General features: G+C 38.1%; 1 protein-coding gene across 1 annotated transcript; it reads right to left on the minus strand.

The window, feature by feature from the left end:
- Window positions 1-1,271: 1,271 nt before the first annotated feature.
- On the minus strand, window positions 1,272-19,988 carry LOC134645247 (cytosolic 5'-nucleotidase 1A-like). Its single transcript, XM_063498620.1, has 6 exons — window positions 19,432-19,988; window positions 9,393-9,560; window positions 9,038-9,167; window positions 4,885-5,007; window positions 3,991-4,175; window positions 1,272-3,083 (listed from the first exon to the last, which is right to left on the minus strand). The coding sequence occupies exons 1-6, from the start codon at window positions 19,567-19,569 to the stop codon at window positions 2,712-2,714; spliced, it is 1,116 nt and encodes a 371-aa protein (XP_063354690.1). The 5' UTR covers window positions 19,570-19,988; the 3' UTR covers window positions 1,272-2,711.
- Between the last annotated feature and the right edge of the window lie 2,502 nt (window positions 19,989-22,490).

The following is a 22,490-nucleotide window of genomic DNA, read 5'->3' on the forward strand; positions in this document are numbered from 1 at the left end:
CTCAACCACTCAGATAACCTTCACAGCCTCTAATTATTTTTCATTTGTAATTTATTTTCTCCATGGTAGGTCAGAGTTCACTCTACCACTGTTAGTGCTAACTTATATGTTAAAGTGGGGCAGCGCTGTTAATGTTGTTCATAAGTGGCAGAGAATCTCAAATTCAGTGTTTCAAACAGCTCAACAAATATCACCTGTGACCTGCTCCCCCTGAGCCACAGCCACCCCATATGATGATGAGTTCATGATGAGGTGAACTGAAGAGGAGGAGATGAACCGGTGCTGTTAGGGTGAGATGGATGTTTCTTGCACAGTCCTTTGGTGCTGCAGGCAGGTACTATCCAGGTACAGAGAGAGAAAAGATGGAGCTGTTGGTGACGTGTAGCACTGTTAATGAATTTTAGAAAGTGAGTTATGTCTAGGCTTAAGTTTTTGTGTCTGTGTTAAAAGGACAGGGATTTACAGAATCCCATTTGTTCAAATTTACATTAATAAATATGGTTATGAAATAAGTAATGAAATAAATACATGCTACAATAATTAGCTGTATGAGTTTAGCTTTGAGTGTATGTCCCTAAGATCAACTCACATCAATTCAATTGGCCTAGATTTTGTCAGGCAAAGTTGCAGAACATTTAAAGTGGATTATATAGGCTAGGTATCATTACAAAGAACAAATAGTCTGATGTCTTGTATTCATTGTGAAAGTATACTAGGTACACTACTTTTTATTTCGATTTTACAACCACATTATGTTTTAGTATTGTCGATAACACCCTGAATTTGATTTGGTATCAGATTGGAAAGAAATTCAGTGATATTGCACAGGCTGTAAATCATCCATGATACATCATGTAACATCTGCTTATATCCTACTAAATTCTGCTGTCTAAATCCACAAAGAGCAGTAAACCTTAGAGGAGCAGGTGTAGTAGCACATGTGAGCTCATCACAGCCTGTATACAAAGAAAATCATAGTGGAGCTTATTAGTGGAGCGCACTAGTTGCCAAACCATCTAAGTGGTCCGAACTTTTTATTCACCAGAGAAAATTGGGAAAGCCAAATTGGAGTTGAAAAAATAAAAGTAGTAAATTCATCTTGCAAAATTACATGGTTTTGGTCAACAGCTGCATTAAAACAGGTGAGTCAGAAAAACAATTAAAAACAAAAGACAAATGTCATGGACTCAATGTGAAAGGATTTTTACACGAGAAATTTGCATCTGAATTTTGTCTTTATTTCTTATTTCTTTCTATTTCTTTTTCCCACAATCCACCCAATTCTAGGGTTCCCACGTGTAAAGTCTTACTTTAAACCTAAATCATAAGTACATTTTTGGACCTTCACAGCCCATCAATGGTAAAAGACAAAACAGTGATCCCATTATTGTTTACAGGGTTTTTACTTCCATTTTGAAACAGAAAAACAGCAACACATTTGTCCCACTCTTAACCAGATTTCACATCGGACAGCAACATAGGTCTCATTCAACACCAACTTGCTTTACATTCATTCACAGAACAATAAAGTGCAACAGCATCAACACAACTTCATGACAAAATTAGACAGACAGAGGCAGACAAATAAAAATTTGGGACACTGAACTTTCGGCACTTCAGGAGGAAGTAGTAGAAATTAAAACTGCACATGGTAACTGTTAGTAAACGCTGAATATATTTAGACTTCTCTCTGTCATCGTGAACGAGGAGAAACATTAAATAAATAAAAAGTAACGTATGTATTTTCAAAAATATTAAATCTTAAGGTACATTCATGTAACCTACATATACAGCATATATACCACCAACATGCAAAAGTCACATAAACGTATACATCATAAAACAACAGAAGACAACAACAGAAGGCACCAGCTTGCAAAACTCAAACATGAAGACAAGAATTAAAGTGAATGAATCGCACAAATGCACAAAACAAAAATGTATCCTTCATGGTTCTTTAGTATCCTGGAGTCTAAATATTATTATTTAGAAATAATTATAGATTCTAATAAATTTATCCTTTAGAGTTGTATGAGTATTTCTAATACTTTGAAATAGCTTTTTCTCTTTTATAAGATATGTCACTTAAAATTATAGCAGTAAAGAAAATAAATATCTGTTTGGTAGAGAAGATGAATCACCAAGAATAAATGTTAAATTGAAATACTACTTTAAGCACCAGGTTATAATAGGACATCATCTTGATTAAGGGTTTTATAACTAATGACTTTTAATAGTGGTGCCTGAATCATTTATTCAGATTTAGTAGAACAGAATGAGCTGATGATGAATTCATGTTGACTAGAATATCTTTGTGGAAAGTTCATTCTTTATTCTGTCAATAAATTCTGTGTTTTATTCTGTTTTATAAAAAAAAATTGTTAACAGCATTTTCAACAGCAATCCCTGTTATATAGTTAAAAGAGTTTTTTATAACCTGGCAACATAAACATTTAATGTCTGTTTGATATCTTAATATAAATCGATAAGATTAATTAATAAAGCCATTTGATACAACCTGTAATTTTTTTTACTTACTGATAAAAATAATAATTACGTGTTAGCGAAAAATAAATGTTTTGATAAATATTAACATATATATTTTTAATTATAATCCAGGACAGCATACTTTGTCTTCCAGTAGTAAAATCATTCTAAATGCCAAAGGTAAATGCCCCTGTATGCTGTGCTCCTGCACAGAGATACCTCAGCTATTTGGATGCATTAGGAGTCTCTTTGTCCTTTGTTCCCTTTTTTACTACTCTCTGAGCGATCCCATATGGCACATGGCATGCCACTGTTCCCATTTCTGCTGCCCCCTCCACGTGAAACATTTGGTCATCGAAGAAGATATGTGGTCTGATCTTCTCCAGCATTGGGCCTTTGGGCGCGCCGGCAAGAAAGAGAGCTTCATCGATCTCCAGACCCCAGGAGCGCAGCGTTTTTAGAGCTCTGGTACCAGAACTGGCTGCACTCCGAGCTGTCACGAGGTAGGTTCGGATAGGGCAGTCCATCCGTTGACCTTTGCCGTAAAATTTCTTCTGGAGCTTTCCTAAAACCTCCAGGAAGCCCTTCAGTGGCCCCTGCAGAAAGAAGCACAGATTCATGGACATTAATCTTTCTACACATATACGTGACTCACTACATGTTAGACACACTGTGACTGAATTCAGGCCAACTGAGCTCAATGTGTAGATTTTACAAGCTGATTTAATTTTACGCTGTGTAAAATGTAAGCAAAAAGAAGGAACATCCAACGATTTGTAAATCTCTGAAAACCATATTTTATATTAGATGTTTAAACTGAGAAACAAAAATCCAAGCTTTCTTGTTTCAATAACGATCTGTAAACATCTGAGAACTGAGGAGAACAGCCGCTGGGCTTTTGGAAGAGGAATGACGTCCAATTCTTGTCTGATGTAAGATTCTTGTCATGTTTTTCATTTCATGATGCACGGCACACAGAACAGTGGTGTTTAGAGATCACTGTTTACATATGGCTTCGTCTTTGTGTGCTTTCTGTGGATAACACTTTGAGCTGTGTTCACAGACTGTTTCTGATATTACTTCTCAGAAACAGAATCTCTGCCTCTCAAAGGTGGCCTTTTTATACCCAGTCATGTTACGGACCTGTTGCCAATTAACATAACTGGTTGCAAAATGTTACTCCAGTTGTTTCTTTTTACTGCCACTGACTTTTCTAGACTTTTCTTGCCATCTTCACAACTTTTTGTTAAACAAGTTACTGCCATCTAACTCAAAATAAGCTGTTTTTCATAAAAGTAAAATGTCTCACTTTAAAAATTACATGTTTTCAATGGTGAAAAAATGTGGAGATTTTGGTTTTCATTTACATTTTACACAGCTTTCCAACTTTTTGGGAATTTGGGTGGTTGTTGTAATTCTATAAGAAATTAAAGTGTTATTTGACTTTTAGTGTCCCTTCCTATCATTCTCCAATGGAAAAATGTCTTGCTGTGTATACTGTACATGGTCTAGAGGCTTGTTTTCATGCGCCTTCTCGTGCTCAAAGAACTTGTCCAGTCCATGGGCCTTGCAAATCCGCTCAGACTCATCTGAGAAGAGGACGGCATCTCCATCAAAGGCAACACGGAGCTGAGTGTCCGACACTTCCTTCATCTTCTCCGGAGTAAACATGATGGCTGCTGCTATACCTGGTTCACATATTTGACAGAGGTTATCTAAAATTAGCTGTATGCATGGACACTGATTACACAGGTCTGCAACCAAAAAACTACATAGGATTTTTTCTTTTCTTTTTTTTACTGTTTCTTATAGATTTTTACCAATTGAAACCGGGAAAAATATTTTTAAATTCCATCTTGTCAGGTTTTTCTTGCAAAACTCATGTTTTTAGTGTAATTAAGCGAAAATTTCCCTTTTTCAACTGAAATCTGGTATCCTATACTTGAGTAAAAAAAATTATCCAATAATGATTTCTTATATTAATTTAACATTTCTGAGAGCAAGACAATTATAAATATCAAGAATATTGACAAGGAACATTACAGACATGAGAATATTAACTGTAACAGGCTGCATACATGGTTGACGCATGCACACTGGTGTCCCAACAGGTTTATTTTGTTCATAGTGAAAGGTAAGGAATTTCAGAAAAATTATGCATAGTTAATTGTGTTAATTGTGTTTTGCCAAAAAATATATATATATATGTGATGAAGGGAAATGGATTCAGAACTCTAAAAAACATCAAATTTACCAAAAATATCCCATGCAGCTGAATCTTTTTTTCTTTTTTTGCAGACCTGTGTTATCACACAGCAGAGACTGGCACTTACTGTTTTTTCATTTTTTAAGGGACTTTGTTTAGGGGTCAGTAATAGAAGCAGGTTGTGTACTCACCTTCTGCCAGAGCTTCACGAACCTTGACAGGGTCAGCAGACAGGTAAAGATTAGTGTGATAGGCCTTCAAGTATCCTATGGGACTGTTTCCTCCAGTCATACAGAAGCGCTCAATAAACAGCTCTGCAGAAAGGAGAAATCAAAAGCTAAGGAGGCAGTCAATAACACTGATCATAGATGATATATTCACACACACACACACATATGTGTGTACTTCCTCTGGAATATATCCAGAGGTGTGTCCCTTAAACTTGCATTATTTTTAAACGCCACCAGGGGGAGATAATTGTGTTTCAAAAAGACATTTTGCAGGACACTAGCAAAACAATCAAAACTACCCACTGTAGTCACTGTTTATGATTATTATGCTAATTTTTATCATTCGTAGTTTTTTCTTGCTTCTTTCCCATCAAGGTGAACTCCACTGTTCAACTGAACTTTTAATCAGTCAGCAATCTATCGATGCACAGTGTAACCCTCATGGGTTTACTAGTTGTCAGCTTTTGAAGGATTGCATGGATGCAGCGTAGGTTGCATATTTAATCCTTAACTCTGCATAACCAAATACCTATGCAAACAGACACCAATACAATGCTATGAATTCAACTTCACGGGAAACTGGACTATTTGTTAAAGCGGGCAGAAGTGAGGGGTTTTCATTAATTAGACAAACAATGCTACTTTAATGAAAACCAATAATTTAATAATGGAGCTGGACATGATTAAAATGGTCACTTTTACTTAACATTTAGGTGCAGAAAATATCCAGAGGCCTAACTGCTTTCTGTTTAATTACCAAAAAGGACAAAGTTAGGAGCTTGCAAGAGCTTAAAGACATGTTTGAACTGAAAAACCAGGATTTGTTTCGATACCTACAACTTCGAGATTATTACAATAAAGAAAAAGCTAAGACTGAGATGATTAACCCTTTAATTGAAACAATGTGTGTCACCTACCAACAAAAAACTACTAAACTAGTATCTAAACTATACTTCAATTTGATGACGAACCAACAATTTACCTCATTATATGTAAAGACAAAATGGGAACAGGAACTAAAACTATCAATTACAGATGAAATATGGTATCAGATGTGTGGTTCACTTCAAACATCTACAAATTCCCTACAGTGGCAGGAATTTAATTGGAAATGCCTTATTAGGTTTTTTTATCACTCCTCACATTAGGAGTAAGCAGTTGGGCATACAGCAGCCTTGTTGGAGAAACTGTGGTGAAATGGCAGCTAACCACTCCCATATCTTCTGGTCTTGCTCTAAAATTAACTCATTCTGGAAAACTGTGAGTGATACCGTACAAAAAGTCTTTGGTTACAAGGTTCCTGAGGACTGCACTGCATTATTTTTAGGAAATATTGATGATAAGGTTAAAAGAGAGGATTTATATTTAACTAAGATTCTTCTCACTGCAGCAAGAAAAGCCATTACCAGGCTGTGGCTTAAGCCTGAGGCCCCAACTTTCCTTCACTGGACAAGCATAATTCAAAGTGGAAAAATTAACTTTCACATTACGACTGAAACTACAGCTCTTTACTCAGAACTGGAAGAAATGGTCAATGTTTATCATTTCTGATGCAAGAAATGACTTTACTCTCTGAGAATTGGCTCTGATCTGGAAAGTATAACAATAACGACAAGTATTCCTCTTTGGATTTTTATGGATGTAACTCTTTTATTATATGCGTGCTTTATCTTTAGACCTGTATATAATCTGTATGAGGGGTTCAGGGGCGGAAACAGATATTACTGTCCTTTATATGGACAAACGTCCTAATCTCTAGAAATTTTCAACATGAAGGTTTTGGTATCACAAAGGAATCTTAAATTTATTTTATTTTATAACTAAGTTCTAACTTGAAATAGGGTTTCTGCAGCTGAGCTAACCTCCTATTCACTGTAACTCCTCCACTGCCTCCTTTTGTCTTTATAATTGTTTTGTTTTGTTTTGTTTTTACTTTCTATGATTACTATACAATGTCCTTTGAGTACATTCTGTTTGTTAAAAAGGAAAAAAATGCTAATAAAAAGAGATCTGCAAAAAAAAGAAAATATCCAGAGGAGGGAGAGCCGGGAAAAGAAGGAAAGTGCCATGATTTTGTGATTTTCTTAAGTGAGTATGGTAATGGGGTGCTAAAGAGCCAGGACCCAAACTCTCACCACTTATTATTGTGGTCATACTATGGGGTTGGGATCATGAGAAACATCCCACTATAACCACTGTCAGTCTCTATTCATCCAGTGTGGCTCGAGTGACTCCTTAAACTGAGCCGAGTGGAAGTCTATTGACACGCTTCAACCAAGAAATAAACAAAAGGGGCTTCGGTTAAATAGTGAAGCCTCACATTACAAGAGATTCTTAGATTACAGTCAGTTCTTTTCCTCTTCTCTTTCTTTCTATCCGTCCTTTTTCCTTTTATTTAGTCAACAGAGGATACTGCAATGCCTTGAGGAGAGTCTGTGAGCACACTTTTGTGCCTGTGTGACCTGGGAAGGACTTGGGTCGTAAAATAACTGACAGTGTGGGAACAGAGGCGGCCAGCTGTGGAGAGCAGCTGGAGAAGAATATGAGTCAATACCAAAGTTCAAAGTTCAGTTTTTATAAAGAGCTAGGCATAAAATTCTCAAATGTATTTTAAGGGTGTATTTGTTAAGGGCTTAGGGGCTCCAGTTACTTGTTACAATCATATGGAATAAAACAAAAAGTCAGTTTTTGTTATTTTTTTTTTGCTAAATCTGTGTTTCAGAAAGAAGGATTATCCAGGGTATGCTCAAAATCATTAGCTAATGAAATGTCAGTCACAACTCTTTAGCCAGCAAGTGTGCAGTTTCACAGTCAGATCTGCGCCCTGCATTGATCCAGTTGAGGCTTTATAATGATGCATCGCAAACCAGCAAGTGATATGATGGTCGCTATGTTGATTGTTTGTAGTGGTTATTTTATCAGTCTGCATCTGTGCATGGCACCCAAACAGTACATAACACGCTAAGAATGCTAAGTTAACAAGCTCGTTAGCATTCTACCCGCATCCAAATATGGTCAAGCTACTAGATACAGATAACACTTTAGTAAGGGTTTCAAAACACATGCCAATAGGTAATATATATGGTGGCTATGTCCAGCTCTTCTTTACTATCTATTGTTTGAATCCTGTGAGCTTCAGATGTATATTAAATGTTGTATCTACATTAAAGCAAAACTTAATCTTTTCCAAAATGCTGATCAACTGTTTGTGCTTGCTTTTTCATGACTGCTCTGTAGAAAGTATTAACAATCCTATTTCTACTTTATTTACACCACTTTCTTAAGATATTACAGTGAATTTTTAAATTGCTCATTTATCTTGAATATATGAAACGCTTGATTAAAAATTAATAAATTGACACGCATTTTGACTTTTTTTAGATCTTATTTTAGGGGAAACAACATCATGCAATACTTTCTAATGAATTTTATCCATTTATTCCAATATTCTTACTTTTTTTTTTTTTTTTTTTTTTTTTTTTTGTCTTTTTCTGTAGGTACAACATATGGACAAGACTACTAGAATACATGTACAGGAGCTGTTTATGGCATGAAGCTGATAGTGACAGAGGAGGTTTTAATTCTGGCAGAATCAGCAGAGAACTGGTGACTTTTACACAGTTATACCCCTCAGCACTCAGCGAATCCACTCATGTAGCTTTACATGGTCTGCTACTTTGTGTCTCAGTTCCTGAAAACTTCTGGTTTGTAATAATACCACTTCCAGTTGATGGTGGAATATCTAAAAGTTAAGAAATTTCATCAACTGATTTCTTGCAATGGTGGCATCCTCTTACAGCACCACGCACGAGTTCACAGAGCTCTTTAAAACAACCCATTCTTTCACAAATGTAAAGGCAGGCTGCGTGGCTATGTGCTTGATTTTACAACACCTGTGGCAATGGGACTGAAAACACCTGAATTCAAAGATTAAAAGGTGTGGACCAATACTTTTATGTATAATGAAAGGTTATGTAACCAAATAATTTAAAAAAAAAAAGCTATAACCACATATAAATTCTACATGTTGCACCTTTAAAGGTCTAATTAAAAAGACGACTGCTGAAAGAGAACAGATAAAAGGACATGTCACCCAGATGCCCCTGGAACTCACGGTGGTGATTAATGGTATTGATGAGTCTTAGGCCCACATTTGCGTGGTTGTTGGTCATGAGCACAACATCAAAGAGCTCCTCGCTCTCGGGGTAAAGCTCCCTCAGTTTAGCGTTCACAGCCTCCAGAGCCTGGGAACACGAGCAGACATGTTTCAGTTATACAAACAGGGTAATTCTGTATCCCCGCAGTGGGATGGAAACGTGTGAATGTGTTTGAGTGGGTTTGTGGTTTTGTATTCATCCACCGCCTCCAGAGACACGACCTAACACTGACAACAGTGAATCTCTCTCTGCGTTAGTGTGCATGTGTGTGTGTGCTTGTTTCTCCAGCTCTTTGCCTTCCCAGTCTCTGACCTTGACAAAGGAGAAAGCAGGTCCGGGGCTGAACGGCTCCGTTTCGTGCTCCACTTGGTACTTGATGTACTCTTCCATGCCTTGCTGTTCATAGATATGCTGCTCCTTCTCCATGTTGAAGAGGACTCGAGATGACACGGCGATGGTGATGGCATTTTCAGGCTTGGGCTGGAGCGTGAATGAGAGGAGCATTCTGAATGAGAGGAGCTGAGATTGTTACCCAGTTGGGTAGAGAGCTGTATTTTATTTTTTTTTTCCTGAACGTAGGCACAAGGGACATTATAATTTTATAAGAAAATGCACAAGATCCTGATGAAACCGTTATGTTATTGACCTTGCCTGGCATGCAACAGTAGATAAACCAAGTGAGCTGATGTGACAGAATAGAAGTGACAGCGTGATATAACATACTTTCCTCAGAGCCTGATAGTGTAGGTTGTAATATTTAAAGAAATTAGGTCACTGCTGAACTGTATCTAACCATCATCCTTAACATTACATTAATTATCATTTCATCAAAGTGTTTATTGAAGCTGCTGGCATTATGTTATAAGTTATATTATAGGGGTTATCATAATCAAATATTAACATGTTTATTACAGGTGCAGTTATAACTACTTTAAAATGATTGAGTTAATATATATATATCATAACTCAGAGCCTGAGTATATGGTTACAGTAAAATAGTAGCTGAGCAAAGGCCTGAATGTATTCAGCTTCTTGTGGTATTTGAGTTTGCTTAGTTACAGGTGACGAAAGGATATCCAGTCCATGGGGACCTCAAAGGCCTGAGATCTTCACCATATTTGGATGGATGGGGAACTTCTGTGTCTGCAGTTATCTCTTAAAATACATGGATGTTTTGTACATGCAAATTATGTGCTTGTAAACGCAAGAAGGGGCGTTACAATACCCTGATGTTATAAAAGCAATCTAGAGTGTATTTTGGGTAGAGATGTACAACTGATGTTTTGCAGTTTACACCTCTCCACGCTGCGTGCATTCATTAAAATCAATTGTTTGACCGACCTCTTCTGGACCATTATTGTTTTACTCTCGTCCTCAATTTCGAACGCATAACATTTGGTGCATTGGCCGAGGGTTGAGAGAGGGAGAAAGTTGGAGATTGAGACCGAGAGGGTCCGAGGTACTCAAACAGGCAGACACGAGTCAGTGGTCGAAGTGAGTGGATATAAGCCGGCTTATCTAAAGGTAAGGCACTACCTGTTGAATTATTTCCAAACTGTGCCAGATTGACGATTACAAAATTGAAAGTCTACTCACTGAAAATTACTGGTAAAGGTCTGTTTTGATTTTGGTGAAAATCTCATGAGAATTGAAGTTGAAGTAATGATAATGTAAGGTTAAGTGACAGTACTGATTAAAGGAAAAGCAGTTGGACTGCTACAAGGATTTAAGTAGTTGGACTACTAAATAGGAATAGGTAAAGGTAACGGAAATAGGTAAAGGACAAGTTAAAGTAGTTGGACTACTGAATTTAGGAAATAGGTCATTTGAAATCTGTATATGGTCATACAGTTATAATTGAATATAAAGCTGGGCTTGGACATCAATGCAGTCGGTTTTGTGGTTTCATAGGATGTCTTTAAAAACATAATTAAATTTCTGTAGGACGGAACTGTGGGATGTTCTAAGAAGTGCATTTGTTCGGAGGTGACGCTCCCAATTTCCTGGGGACGCTCAGGATTTTCCTTTGGAAGGGATAGTCCGATTGGCAATCGTGGACAACTGAGGACGGTCCAAAATAGCTACTGATTGGATCAGTTGACCGTTTGGAACGGTGTTTGCACTTTTTTGGGTAGCAAAGGTTGGACCTTGGGCGTTGGACGCTTTTAAATTGACTTAGGAACTTTAGCAATTAGACCAGACACAGGTTGGACCTGATACTGGGTTATTGACAATAAAAAACTTGGAGTTTGTCCCTTGGAGGGTTAACTTAAAATTTTGTCTAAATTCTGTAGGTTATGCACTTTAAGGCCTTGTAAATATTATTTCTTTTATCAGACGTCTCTGTGTTATAATTTCTAGATATAATTTCTATGTTTGTATATAGGCTCTGTCTGCCACGGGCACTGCAGCAAGCTGGTTATTTTGAGAGTGTGTGTGTGTCTATGTAAATGAGGTGCCTGTGACTTTTTACAGTGACATTTCCTGTTTACTAATGAGCATATGATGACTGACTGCAGAGCTTGGGTTAAGGACGACTTATTGGTGTTTTAAGGGAAGAATTGCTTTTATTTCTACTTTGTTGGCATTACGGTTGTTAAATACGATGACTACTTATGATACATGTAGAATTGGAGTATGGGTTTTGCTTTACACGTCCTTGAACGACGTAATACTTGTTGAAAGTAATAGGACATGTGTTTTATTGACTCTTTGTACTGACACCGTGTTTTTTGACTAACATTTTATAACAGTTTGTGTAAATACACATGTTGGATTCAGGGTATTGTGTAGTTGAATATACATGGACAGGGGATGTTTATGACGTAACCTGTCGATGTCACGCTGTGGTTTCAGATACTCATTACGGCTTTTTAGTAACTTCAGTAATAAGGCGATCAGAAGAAGCATTATTAGATTTTGCATGTAGTAGTATTGTTATATTTCGGGCCCTGGAATTATACTGTAGGTAGGATAGAAATCTAAATCCCACTGACGCTGCTTGAAAACACATAAGTATATGCACTTAGTACACCCACTCAAGAAATGATTGTGTGACTGATGCTGCAAAACTGACCTAAAGAATGGTGATGTGTGTGGAGAAGTGTTAGTTGTCCTGATGTGTGAAAGAGCGCTATTAAAATGTGTGTGAGTGAAATGAAGGCATATTGCTTTTAAATAAAGATTTAGTAGAATTACTGATTATTTGTAGACTGTGAAATTAAAAAGAAGTCTCTGCAGAAGCTGTAGAAACAGGAAACCGTGTGTGTGTCTGGGACAGGAAATGCATGCCCATAAAAGGGAAGCTCACGGTGACAAGTGTGCACCCAGAGTAGAGAGAGAGATTTAACTCTGGGCAGATGAAGCAAAAGGGAGGTTTTAAGCTAAAAATGAATATGATACTAATTATATGCTTTAGTGTGCCAATACAGGTGGACTCTCTCAACTTTGCAACCTTGAGTTCAGCAGCAGAAAAGTAGATTAAAAGGATTGGGAGAAAATAAGCCAGTCTTTGGCTCGAAATTGTGCAGCTTGAGCTCTCACTTTGTCCTTGACCCCGAGAAGAAACGCAAAGGACAGTCAATTTCCTGATGAAGACAGATAGAACATCGTGGACGTGAAGAAGTAACGGAAGCTAAAAGACAGTAACACTGACAACGACTGATGAGTCCAGCAGCATGGAAGAAAGCACGTGATGCAACATGCATGCTGGTGAAGAACAGCGTGATATGTCTGCTTGAAGGCACTGACTGTCATATTTGCCAAGCCTGGAGCAATCTTGGAAGAAAAGACTGAAAAGATGAATGGAGAAGAAAACAGAGCAAATGAAAATAAGACTGAAGGAAGAGGAAATACTGAAAGATCAAAACAGAGAAGAAACACACTGTGTTTGCTGGAGCTCTGAAGCCCGAACAGGACACTGTGAATGAAAAGGACCAGTGAGAGATGAAGCTGGACGAGTTTGACTGCGAGAAGATAGGAGAGGATTGGATTGAAATTGAACCCTGAACTTGTGATTGTTTAGGGATGTCCACCACAGCACAACAAAGAGGTAAACAATACAAAAGGAAAAGATAATCAAAATAACTGACAATTATATTAATGAATAGAAAACACACATATACAAACTGTTATAGGTGAGATTATTTTTGAAACGAATTAGAAGTGAGATAGTTTGAATGTAGAGCTCAGTGAAAAGATGCATTAATTAAATATGAATACATGAAAATGCAATAAATACATAAGGATGCAATGAAGAAGCAGCTTACACTCATGCAATGAAGAAACTGCTTACACTTAATTAAGATGATCACCTGGCATGCAATGAAGAAAACAGCTTACACTGCATTTACATGACCACATAACGCAAGGAAGAACACGCTTACATACATGACATAATTGGTATTTTTGACTAGAAAAAGAGAAATGGGTCGTTTAGGCACCCGTGATAATAATGCAAATGTCTTAGTTTGTTATTTTTAGGAGCAAAGCAGACCCGGACCAACTCTAGAGATCCAGCAGTTGGAAGAAAATTGTAGGTTAACGCCAATGGATATGTTAAGGCAAGTTTCTGGTTGAATTGTTGAGAGAATAATGTGTGCATGAACCTGGAAAACAGGCCCTAGCTCCTGGCTGAAGATTAGGAGTGCTTATTTAAGGTGGGAAATTAAAATAGAGGGTTAGTAATTCGGGCAAAGAAAAAACTGACTGCTTAACTGGAGAATTGGGAAGGAGTTTGAAAGACTGCGGAGCCATAGATGCATAAATAACACACACAAACAGAAAATGCATTAACTCTAAAAAAACAAGCTCATGAAGTTTAATGCATAGAGACATTGAATAAACCTGGCTAAGAACATAAGCATATGCAATGAAGATCTGCTTGCTGCTTGTATGAGTGAGAGAATGGTGTGAATGGTTAATAAAATTGATGGAAAGATTTAAAAAGATGGAAAAAACACAAGAAAAGTATTAACGCAGTTTTAAAAGAGTGCCTTAGGAGTGCTCTCGTACTGATTGATAAAAGTAGGCGATTAGTATAGGAAGAAAATGAAAATAATTGAATAATGTGATAAGGTTTAAACATGCATTTATCTTGTGACTGAGTATGAAAATTAGTTGGAGAGCTAATGTGAGTGATGACAGAGGAGCTTGCTGTGTGTGTGATTGAGACCTTAGAGGAGAAGTAGACTGTTACGAGGTGAAAATTTGATTAAGAGATTTATAAATTAGTGTTGACATATTGTGAGGACGTGCTTATATGTTTGGTTGAATGTGAGTTTGGTAAGGTGCTTAAAGGGGGATATTGTGTACGAAACGGTGTAGCTTTTTACGTTTTGGGTGTGTTCTATGGCTGAAATTTAAGATTGTTGAAGATTTTTGAGGTTGTTGTTTTATTTTTAAAGAGGGAGTTTTAATAAACATGGACATGTTTAAGGGGTTTTGTAACAGTGCACTTATAAAGAAAAAACCTGTCAGGTGATTTTGTTTGTACTTTGATGAGCTAATACTCAGCTCTCTTTTTTCTCATTTTTGTTCTAAGCAGGCCTGCAAAAGACAACAATGAATAACGGCGCCGACAATAGTCTCAGGAAAACAAAAAGTAAGGTGACCTTTTCCGAATTACAATGGGTCAGATTGTGGGTCCCTGTCTAAGAGGATTGCAGCGAGTCAATCCAGTCCAAAAGTATAAAGAACTATTTTCTTAAGAAACGAGTAAAAAGAAAATAAATGATTATATAAATAAACTGAGTTTGCTGAAGGTGGTAAATCTGATTATTTGTGCGGAAGTCAACCAACACCCGATGTTAATGCGTGTGAGTGAATGTGTGGGAATGGAGAGGTGAATGGACGACCAGCCAGACCATAGGTTGGACCGACTGGACACTGACAAAAGACTGGACTAAGGTTGGACACATGACTGATAACTGTTCTGTTTTAAGTTTTCTTTTATAACACAGGTTGGATCATAAGTGGAGAAAGTGAGTATAAAAGGTGATGTTCTAGTTAACATACAGGCTTTTGTTTATAGGACGTTTCAAGGATGCAGGCTGTGGATGGAGCCAAGAAGGGATTTTGACATGATGATTAATTTGATTTCATTCCTTAAACACAGGTTTGAAGGCCCGGAGCAACTATACCTAATATGATATGATTAACTTTTCTTTTAATTCCCTAACCTGAGTGAAGGATTTTGAGTTTGTAACACATGAGATGTGTCACAAAAAGGGGGGTCTTAATATATGTGATTAGCTACAGGAAATGAGCTACATGAAATGTGCTCTTTTAGGGTTACTAAGCAAATGTCTACGTGACCTTTACCTAACAACCTTTGTGATGATAAACTTGTTTACCGACTTGCTTTCTTGTAGAACATACAGACTTAGGAAAGGGGAACCTCAGCTCTGAGTTTTGAGAATAACTCTGTTAAGTTGACAGGAAACACGTCGGAATAGCCATATAGGGCAAATGTATTAGAGCGTGTAATTAAATGTGGGACTTGAAAAGAGGAAGCAAATTTGGTACAGGACATACTTGAGATGACCAGATGAGAGAAGGAGAAGGTCAGGAATAGTTTAAAGTAAGATTGAGAAATTAAATGGGGTAAAAGAGGGTGTAGCTTCAGGGCAGTTCACAGCCCGGCGTAAACGCAAGGTGCTGTCACACAGCTTAAGTTATTTGGTTGATTTATTTTATGACAAAATAATAAGGAAATATTAAAAATATACAACACGTTGAGGAGATCTCTTTTGTTATATTTTAGTGTTTAACATGGAAGATGCCTCTCTGGAGCTTCTCTCCTGATGCTACCCCACCAAAAGACGCTTATCCATAGAGACTATGTCAGCTCCCAAACAGACAACAACAAACCAAGACTAGCAATAAACAATCTAAACATAAATAATAACAAATAAAGAACAATACAGAATAAAAATTTGAACCAAAGAATAAAATAGTGAAATGTGGATTATTAAATATTAAGTATTTCTCTTCAAAAGTCTCTGTTAGCTGACGCCAAGCGGTCGCAGCAGATGGCTGCCCGTACCTGAGCATGGTTCTGCTGGAGGTTTCTTCCTGTTAAAAGGGAGTTTTTCCTTCACACTGTTGCCAAAGTGCTGGCTCAATAGGGGGTCACAAGATTGGTGGGTTTTTCTCTGTATATATGAAGCACCTTGAGGCAATTTTTGTTGTGATTTGGCGCTATATAAATAAAATTAAATGGGAATGTATTGAAGTAAACTTAAATGTCATAAACTAGGAATTAGTTCATTTCTCAGGGGAGAAATGAAAAAACGGGGACTGGTGTTAGGAATAAAAGCTATATTTTTAATATGAACCTGCCCATTATCTTGTTTTATGTACTTTAATAATGAAGGCTGGCTTGTAGAGCAAGGCCACCTTTTACTCACAAACAAGTGCTCAGCCAGGCTGAAAAACAGGAAGCTTTAGTGCACAAGGCATATTAATAAATATAGACACAAAAAGAGGAACTCCCCATATAAACAACATTCAAAATGTGTGAAGTATAAAGGACCGAAATAACACCATATAAGTCACAGCTGATGATTCTAATGTTAGAGAGCTCTTGCAACTGGCATCTGAGCTGTGCAGAGGTCGCTCTTAAGACAGGTACTTATGTAGGTTAACATAAGGTTGAGCCCAACAGAAGCAAGGCACCCTAAATGCGCACAGCATGCAGCAAGGGTGGCCAAAATAATATAGGAAACAGCTCATGTAGGGAGAGAATACTCACTAAAAGTTCTGACTAACACAGTGTGGTGGCTTATGTGAACTTGCAGGCGTTCACTATGACATCATTAGCACAACAGAGACTGAGTAAAGTTTTAGATGCTCGAAATCTGACATTTACACATGAAGAAATCAATATGGTAGATTTAATGGGATTAGGAGGACCTAATTATTGTACTAAGAAAGCAGAACTTGAAGGGAAAGTCAGGGAAGATTTAAAAACAGGACCTGTTGGGAGTTGGGATTTAGAGATTCTTTTATTGCTACCATATAATCTGCCTTATGATGACTGCATTAATAACATGTTGTACAGTATTATTTTAACAGACACAAACATGAAATGGATTTATTTTGTAGGGTAAAGGAGGAATACATGGTGCTTTGTTTTTGCTTAGCAACTACTGAGTCGGGTGAAACAAAATGTTGTAGATAATAGAAACTTGTCTAGCTGGTATGAACAGTAACTTTTGCATGTTATGTATATGCTTGAAGCAAAAAGAGGCGTAAATGATGATAGAAAATTTTGAAGTGTGTTTTCTAGCGGACATTTAGGCTGACATAGGGATGGTGTATATTTTACCCGGGGTGTTTTTAATAGAACTAAAAGCGTTGCTCACACACATAAAGAGTCCCAGAACATGATATTGTCAACCAACTTTGAATAATTAAAGGAACATTAGATGAACAAAGTAGGTTAGTGAGGTGTAGCAGAGAAAGGCTGTTTGTTTTTTATCCCTTACAGGAGAAGATTTCCACTAGAGAGGGACCCAGAAAAGGAGCAGGGACCACTTAAGCATGAAGTGTTTTCAAGTGGGAGCTGGTGTTTTATTACTGGACCACCTAGAGGACATGAGGTGGTTTTCTGATTTGCTGAGTCAGAGGACGGCTAGAGAGGGTCAGAGCGAAGGAAGTGGACCTGGGAATGGTGGTTTCAGGGCCCATGATGCCATTAATGGATGTAGAGGTGACAGAGTGGGTCGAGGAGTGACCCAAGGAAATGGTGTGGTGATGTCTCTGGAGAGACATCAAGAGAGGGAATTGTAATATTTAAAGAAATTAGGTCACTGCTGAACTGTATCTAACCATCATCCTTAACATTACATTAATTATCATTTCATCAAAGTGTTTATTGAAGCTGCTGGCATTATGTTATAAGTTATATTATAGGGGTTATCATAATCAAATATTAACATGTTTATTACAGGTGCAGTTATAACTACTTTAAAATGATTGAGTTAATATATATATATCATAACTCAGAGCCTGAGTATATGGTTACAGTAAAATAGTAGCTGAGCAAAGGCCTGAATGTATTCAGCTTCTTGTGGTATTTGAGTTTGCTTAGTTACAGGTGACGAAAGGATGTCCAGTCCATGGGGACCTCAAAGGCCTGAGATCTTCACCATATTTGGATGGATGGGGAACTTCTGTGTCTGCAGTTATCTCTTAAAATACATGGATGTTTTGTACATGCAAATTATGTGCTTGTAAACGCAAGAAGGGGCGTTACAATACCCTGATGTTATAAAAGCAATCTAGAGTGTATTTTGGGTAGAGATGTACAACTGATGTTTTGCAGTTTGCACCTCTCCACGCTGCGTGCATTCATTAAAATCAATTGTTTGACCGACCTCTTCTGGACCATCATTGTTTTACTCTCGTCCTCAATTTCGAACCCATAACAAGGTCCAAACACCAGAAGGGCTGACACCTGTTAACTCTTTAAAGGCTGAGGCGTTTAAATTGCTTGCATAATCTGAAAGGTTTCCTTTTTGTGTAATTACTTTGGTGTTAATGAGTCCACTAAATTTAGAAATATGCTAACACACCCTTTTATTTAATTGACAGCACGAAGAAATCCACAGGATGAAAAATATTCTGACTACTTAAAAAGTATTCATTGAATCAGGACATATTTCTGTCAGATTCCCAGGTTAGACAATTCTTTGTGTTCTTAATGCACTTTAAGTTTTAGTTGTATCAGTTTTTAACCCTGTAAGTTCTGAATCTTCATCTATGTTTTGGAAGAAAGCAAAAAAAACAGAACTGTATATTATGATTGCAAAGATTAGGGTTAGCACTAAGGTTGAGGTCATCACCGATGATGACTTGGACCTGGCAGGGTGAAATTTCGATTCATCCCCTCCAGAAAAAAGTCCAAATGAGGTCACTTTACTGACCCGAAACAAGACCCATCTGTACCTCGCTCAGTCTCCAGGCAACACAATACAGCCGGCCCATGCCTCCTATACTATCCTGTTTCACTGAACTACATTGTTATGTGCTTTTATTTTCAGTTAACCCAAGGCTATAAATGATGCAGTACTCACTTGCAGACCTGTTTCAACCCTCCCCCTGGTTTTGATAATGTTGAGTGGCTCTGTGTGTCTGCACTCTGTCATTTGTCATCCATAAGGTGACATAACTCTTTGACACTACAGGCAAGAATAGTGAACATGAATCTGCTTTGGCTGATAAATAAGAGCGCTTTAATTTTAACTCGAATTATGTGCAAGAATCTCCTTTTGCCTTGTATAATTAATAGTAACCATTCTGTAAGTGTAAATGGATACTATACACAGAAGGCTGTATAGATACTCACTGATTTAGGTTTCCTGGTGGGGGTCGAGGGCCTCAAAACTGTCCTTGCATCTTCCCAAGGGGCTCGGCTGCTGTTGCCTCCATTCTTGGTGAAATCTTGTCCGCCGACAGTCAGACTTTGGCCGTTGTTTAGACTCATCTTACCTCTGTGGTTCACCACTCTCCTCCAGGACCACACTGAGCCCTAGCGTTTCCCCTCGATGGCTCACTTTATTAGTCCCCGTCTCTCTCTCTGGCAGGAGTTCCCAACAAAGTCCTCACTCACTCTCGCACATTTAGAATTTGAATTCAGTCCTGCTGCACTCAAGAGATGAGATCAGCCTGGTTGCTGCAGCTGCAGAGCCACTTAGCTATAATATAGCTCTAATAAGGCCGGAGCAGCAGCGAGAGGTTGCAGGACGAGGATGGAGAGAGATTCAGGAAAAGGGCTGAATTCGAGCTGCAAGCACTTCCCTTTTTATCTCTAGCATCACGCGTGTTAGGACATTCCTTCCTCAGCTCTTCCTTGCTTCTCTTTCCTCTCTCTCACACACACTACTGACTTCAAACCATTTTGCATCCTCCTCCTCTTTGTTAACCCTTTCAGTGTCTAACTTCCTGGAGCAGTACTACAGCACGTGAGAAAGTGTGTGGCAACTGCTTGTTGCTGCCTATTGGACAGAGCACGCTGGTGTGTCAGAGGAGGGATGTGTCACGATGCTTGAAATATAGCCCTCCTTGCCTAGAGATGTAGCATCTGATATAACACAGAGCACAACATTACAGCTATGATTAGGGCTGTGATTATAATAATAATAATTATTGTTGTTATTATTATTAGTGCTTTTTATTATTATATGGCTTTATTAGATTTAACTGCAAGAGTAATTATGCACATTGCATCCCATGTGCTTTCCACTCACTAACATTTCATGCTCCTGTTCAGCAGTGTGAGAAATCGAGTCCATCCTGGGTCATTTACTCTCCCCCGTGCTTTTACAAATAATGCCTCCTTGCCTCCTTCCCATTTAATCCCTTGAGGACGTTTCCTTGGATTGAATTACAAAGCCATGGTCACAGTTTCCAAGCAACGGCCACAGAGTCAGACAGGCTGGGACTCCAGCACAACATCTAGATCTGATTGGCTGTGTGGACACAAGAGGCAGTGCAGCCCGCCTCCCAACAAAACACTGGCATCAGTCAGAGGAACAGGCAGGTGATGCAGGAAACAAAGATGAAAGTGCATGTCGTGCTTTGAAGAACATGAATGAATTATTAATAGTGTTAGCTGGGCTTTTATCACAGCTAACAGGCAATTCAGCAGCTAAAGATGTTTCTGGGAAGACGATACTGAGCAGACGCCCATGCAAGGAGTAAAAGGGGAAATAGACCTGCAACCTAACAGACTCCTATTGGATACAACATGCATCATGGCTGTCATTTTTAAATATCTGCCAGCAATATACAAAGGCAGCAAAGACTGACTGTTGACTTAAAAAAAAAAAAAAACATGCACATATTTTTAACAACATACTCATACAAATCTTAAACGTGTGTGTGTGTGTCTGGGTTAAATGTGTGTTATATTTTCAAGGAACTGACAACCAAATTGCATAAAGCTGCACATCAGGGTTGATTACACTTATCTTTCCAATACAGCAGCTCACATGATTACGCCCCCCGACGGGATAATATATGTGTTGCTGTGACCACACACGCTCCTCCACGTACCAGACACAAAGAGCTTTTGTTGATTCTCTGGATTACTTTTATGGATTGAAGACAACTAATGGATTTTTTGGCTCAGTGTGTGTGTGTGTGTGTGTGTGTGTGTGTGTGTGTGTGTGTGTGTGTGTGTGTGTGTGTAGCATCAGATAAATATGTGTTCACTTAGGTATCTGCACTGTCAGTAGATATGTTAGAGAGCAAGTGAAGAAGTAAGTGTTCAAAATGAGGAGATGTAAGAAATACAAATCTGACACTGTTGATTCAGTTCATAATTTCTATTACTGTGTTTGTTTGTTTTTTCTAAAGTTTAGCTTTGCATTTTTAATTTCATACAGCAGCTTTGATTAATTATTAATACACAGATTTGTTGTATTATTATCAGTGTACATTTGTGCAAATTTTCAGGCAGGCAGGAAGGAAAGTATTTTTTGCATCAGCTTGAAATTATTTACAACCTATTTGTTCAAACAGTGAGGAGGAAATCACAGACCTGTGGATTCTGACATAAATTTGTAGTTCACACTGGTATGCCTTTTTGAGGTGTTCATGCCTCTTTTCTGCTTCAAATGATGTCTAATCTAGAAGTGGTCTCACACATTTCCACCAGTAATGTTCACTTTGTTAGGTACACCTGTTCAGCTGCATGTTAGCACAACACAATACAGGCAACACAGGTAAACCACATGTCAGCAAATTTAATCCATTTAGACATGTAGACATGAACAAGACAACATCCTCAGAATGAGCTTCAGCACAGGGGAAGACTTTGAGTGTGACACATTTGCTGGCTGGTCTGAGTATCTCAGAAACTGCTACTCTACTGGGATTTTCCTACAGCAATCTTTAAAGTTTACAGAAAACAAAGAAAATGAAAACATGAAAATGTCTCGTCAATACAAGAGGTTGGAGGGGAAAGGCCACAAAAGCTAGGAAGGAAGGCAACAGTAAGTCAAACAGCATGAGTGAGTGTGGATCCATTCTGCACTGTATCAACAGTTCAGTCTGGTGCACACTGCAGGGCCTTTAGTACCAATTAAGTGTTGTTTAAACATGCCACAGCTTGCTGATCGTATGACCAAAGTGCACATCTTCTGATGGTTGCTTCCAGCAGGACATACCAACATACCATGTCACAAAGCTGTGGGAGGCCTGTGCCCGTGGCTCAGCACTACAACGGATTTGGAAAAGACAAATAAGTGCAGAGGAGTCAGCAGCATCACTCTTTTTTTCTTTTTAATTTTTCTTTTCTTTTTTTTTTGCATGTGACACTTACATCCACTAGAGTGTAGTAGAGGCTTGATTGTGACTCTCTGCATGTTCTGACTACTTCACAGCTCCATTCATCTTTTACGG

Source organism: Pelmatolapia mariae, linkage group LG16_19, assembly GCF_036321145.2.
Source record: "Pelmatolapia mariae isolate MD_Pm_ZW linkage group LG16_19, Pm_UMD_F_2, whole genome shotgun sequence".
Lineage (NCBI taxonomy): Eukaryota > Metazoa > Chordata > Actinopteri > Cichliformes > Cichlidae > Pelmatolapia > Pelmatolapia mariae.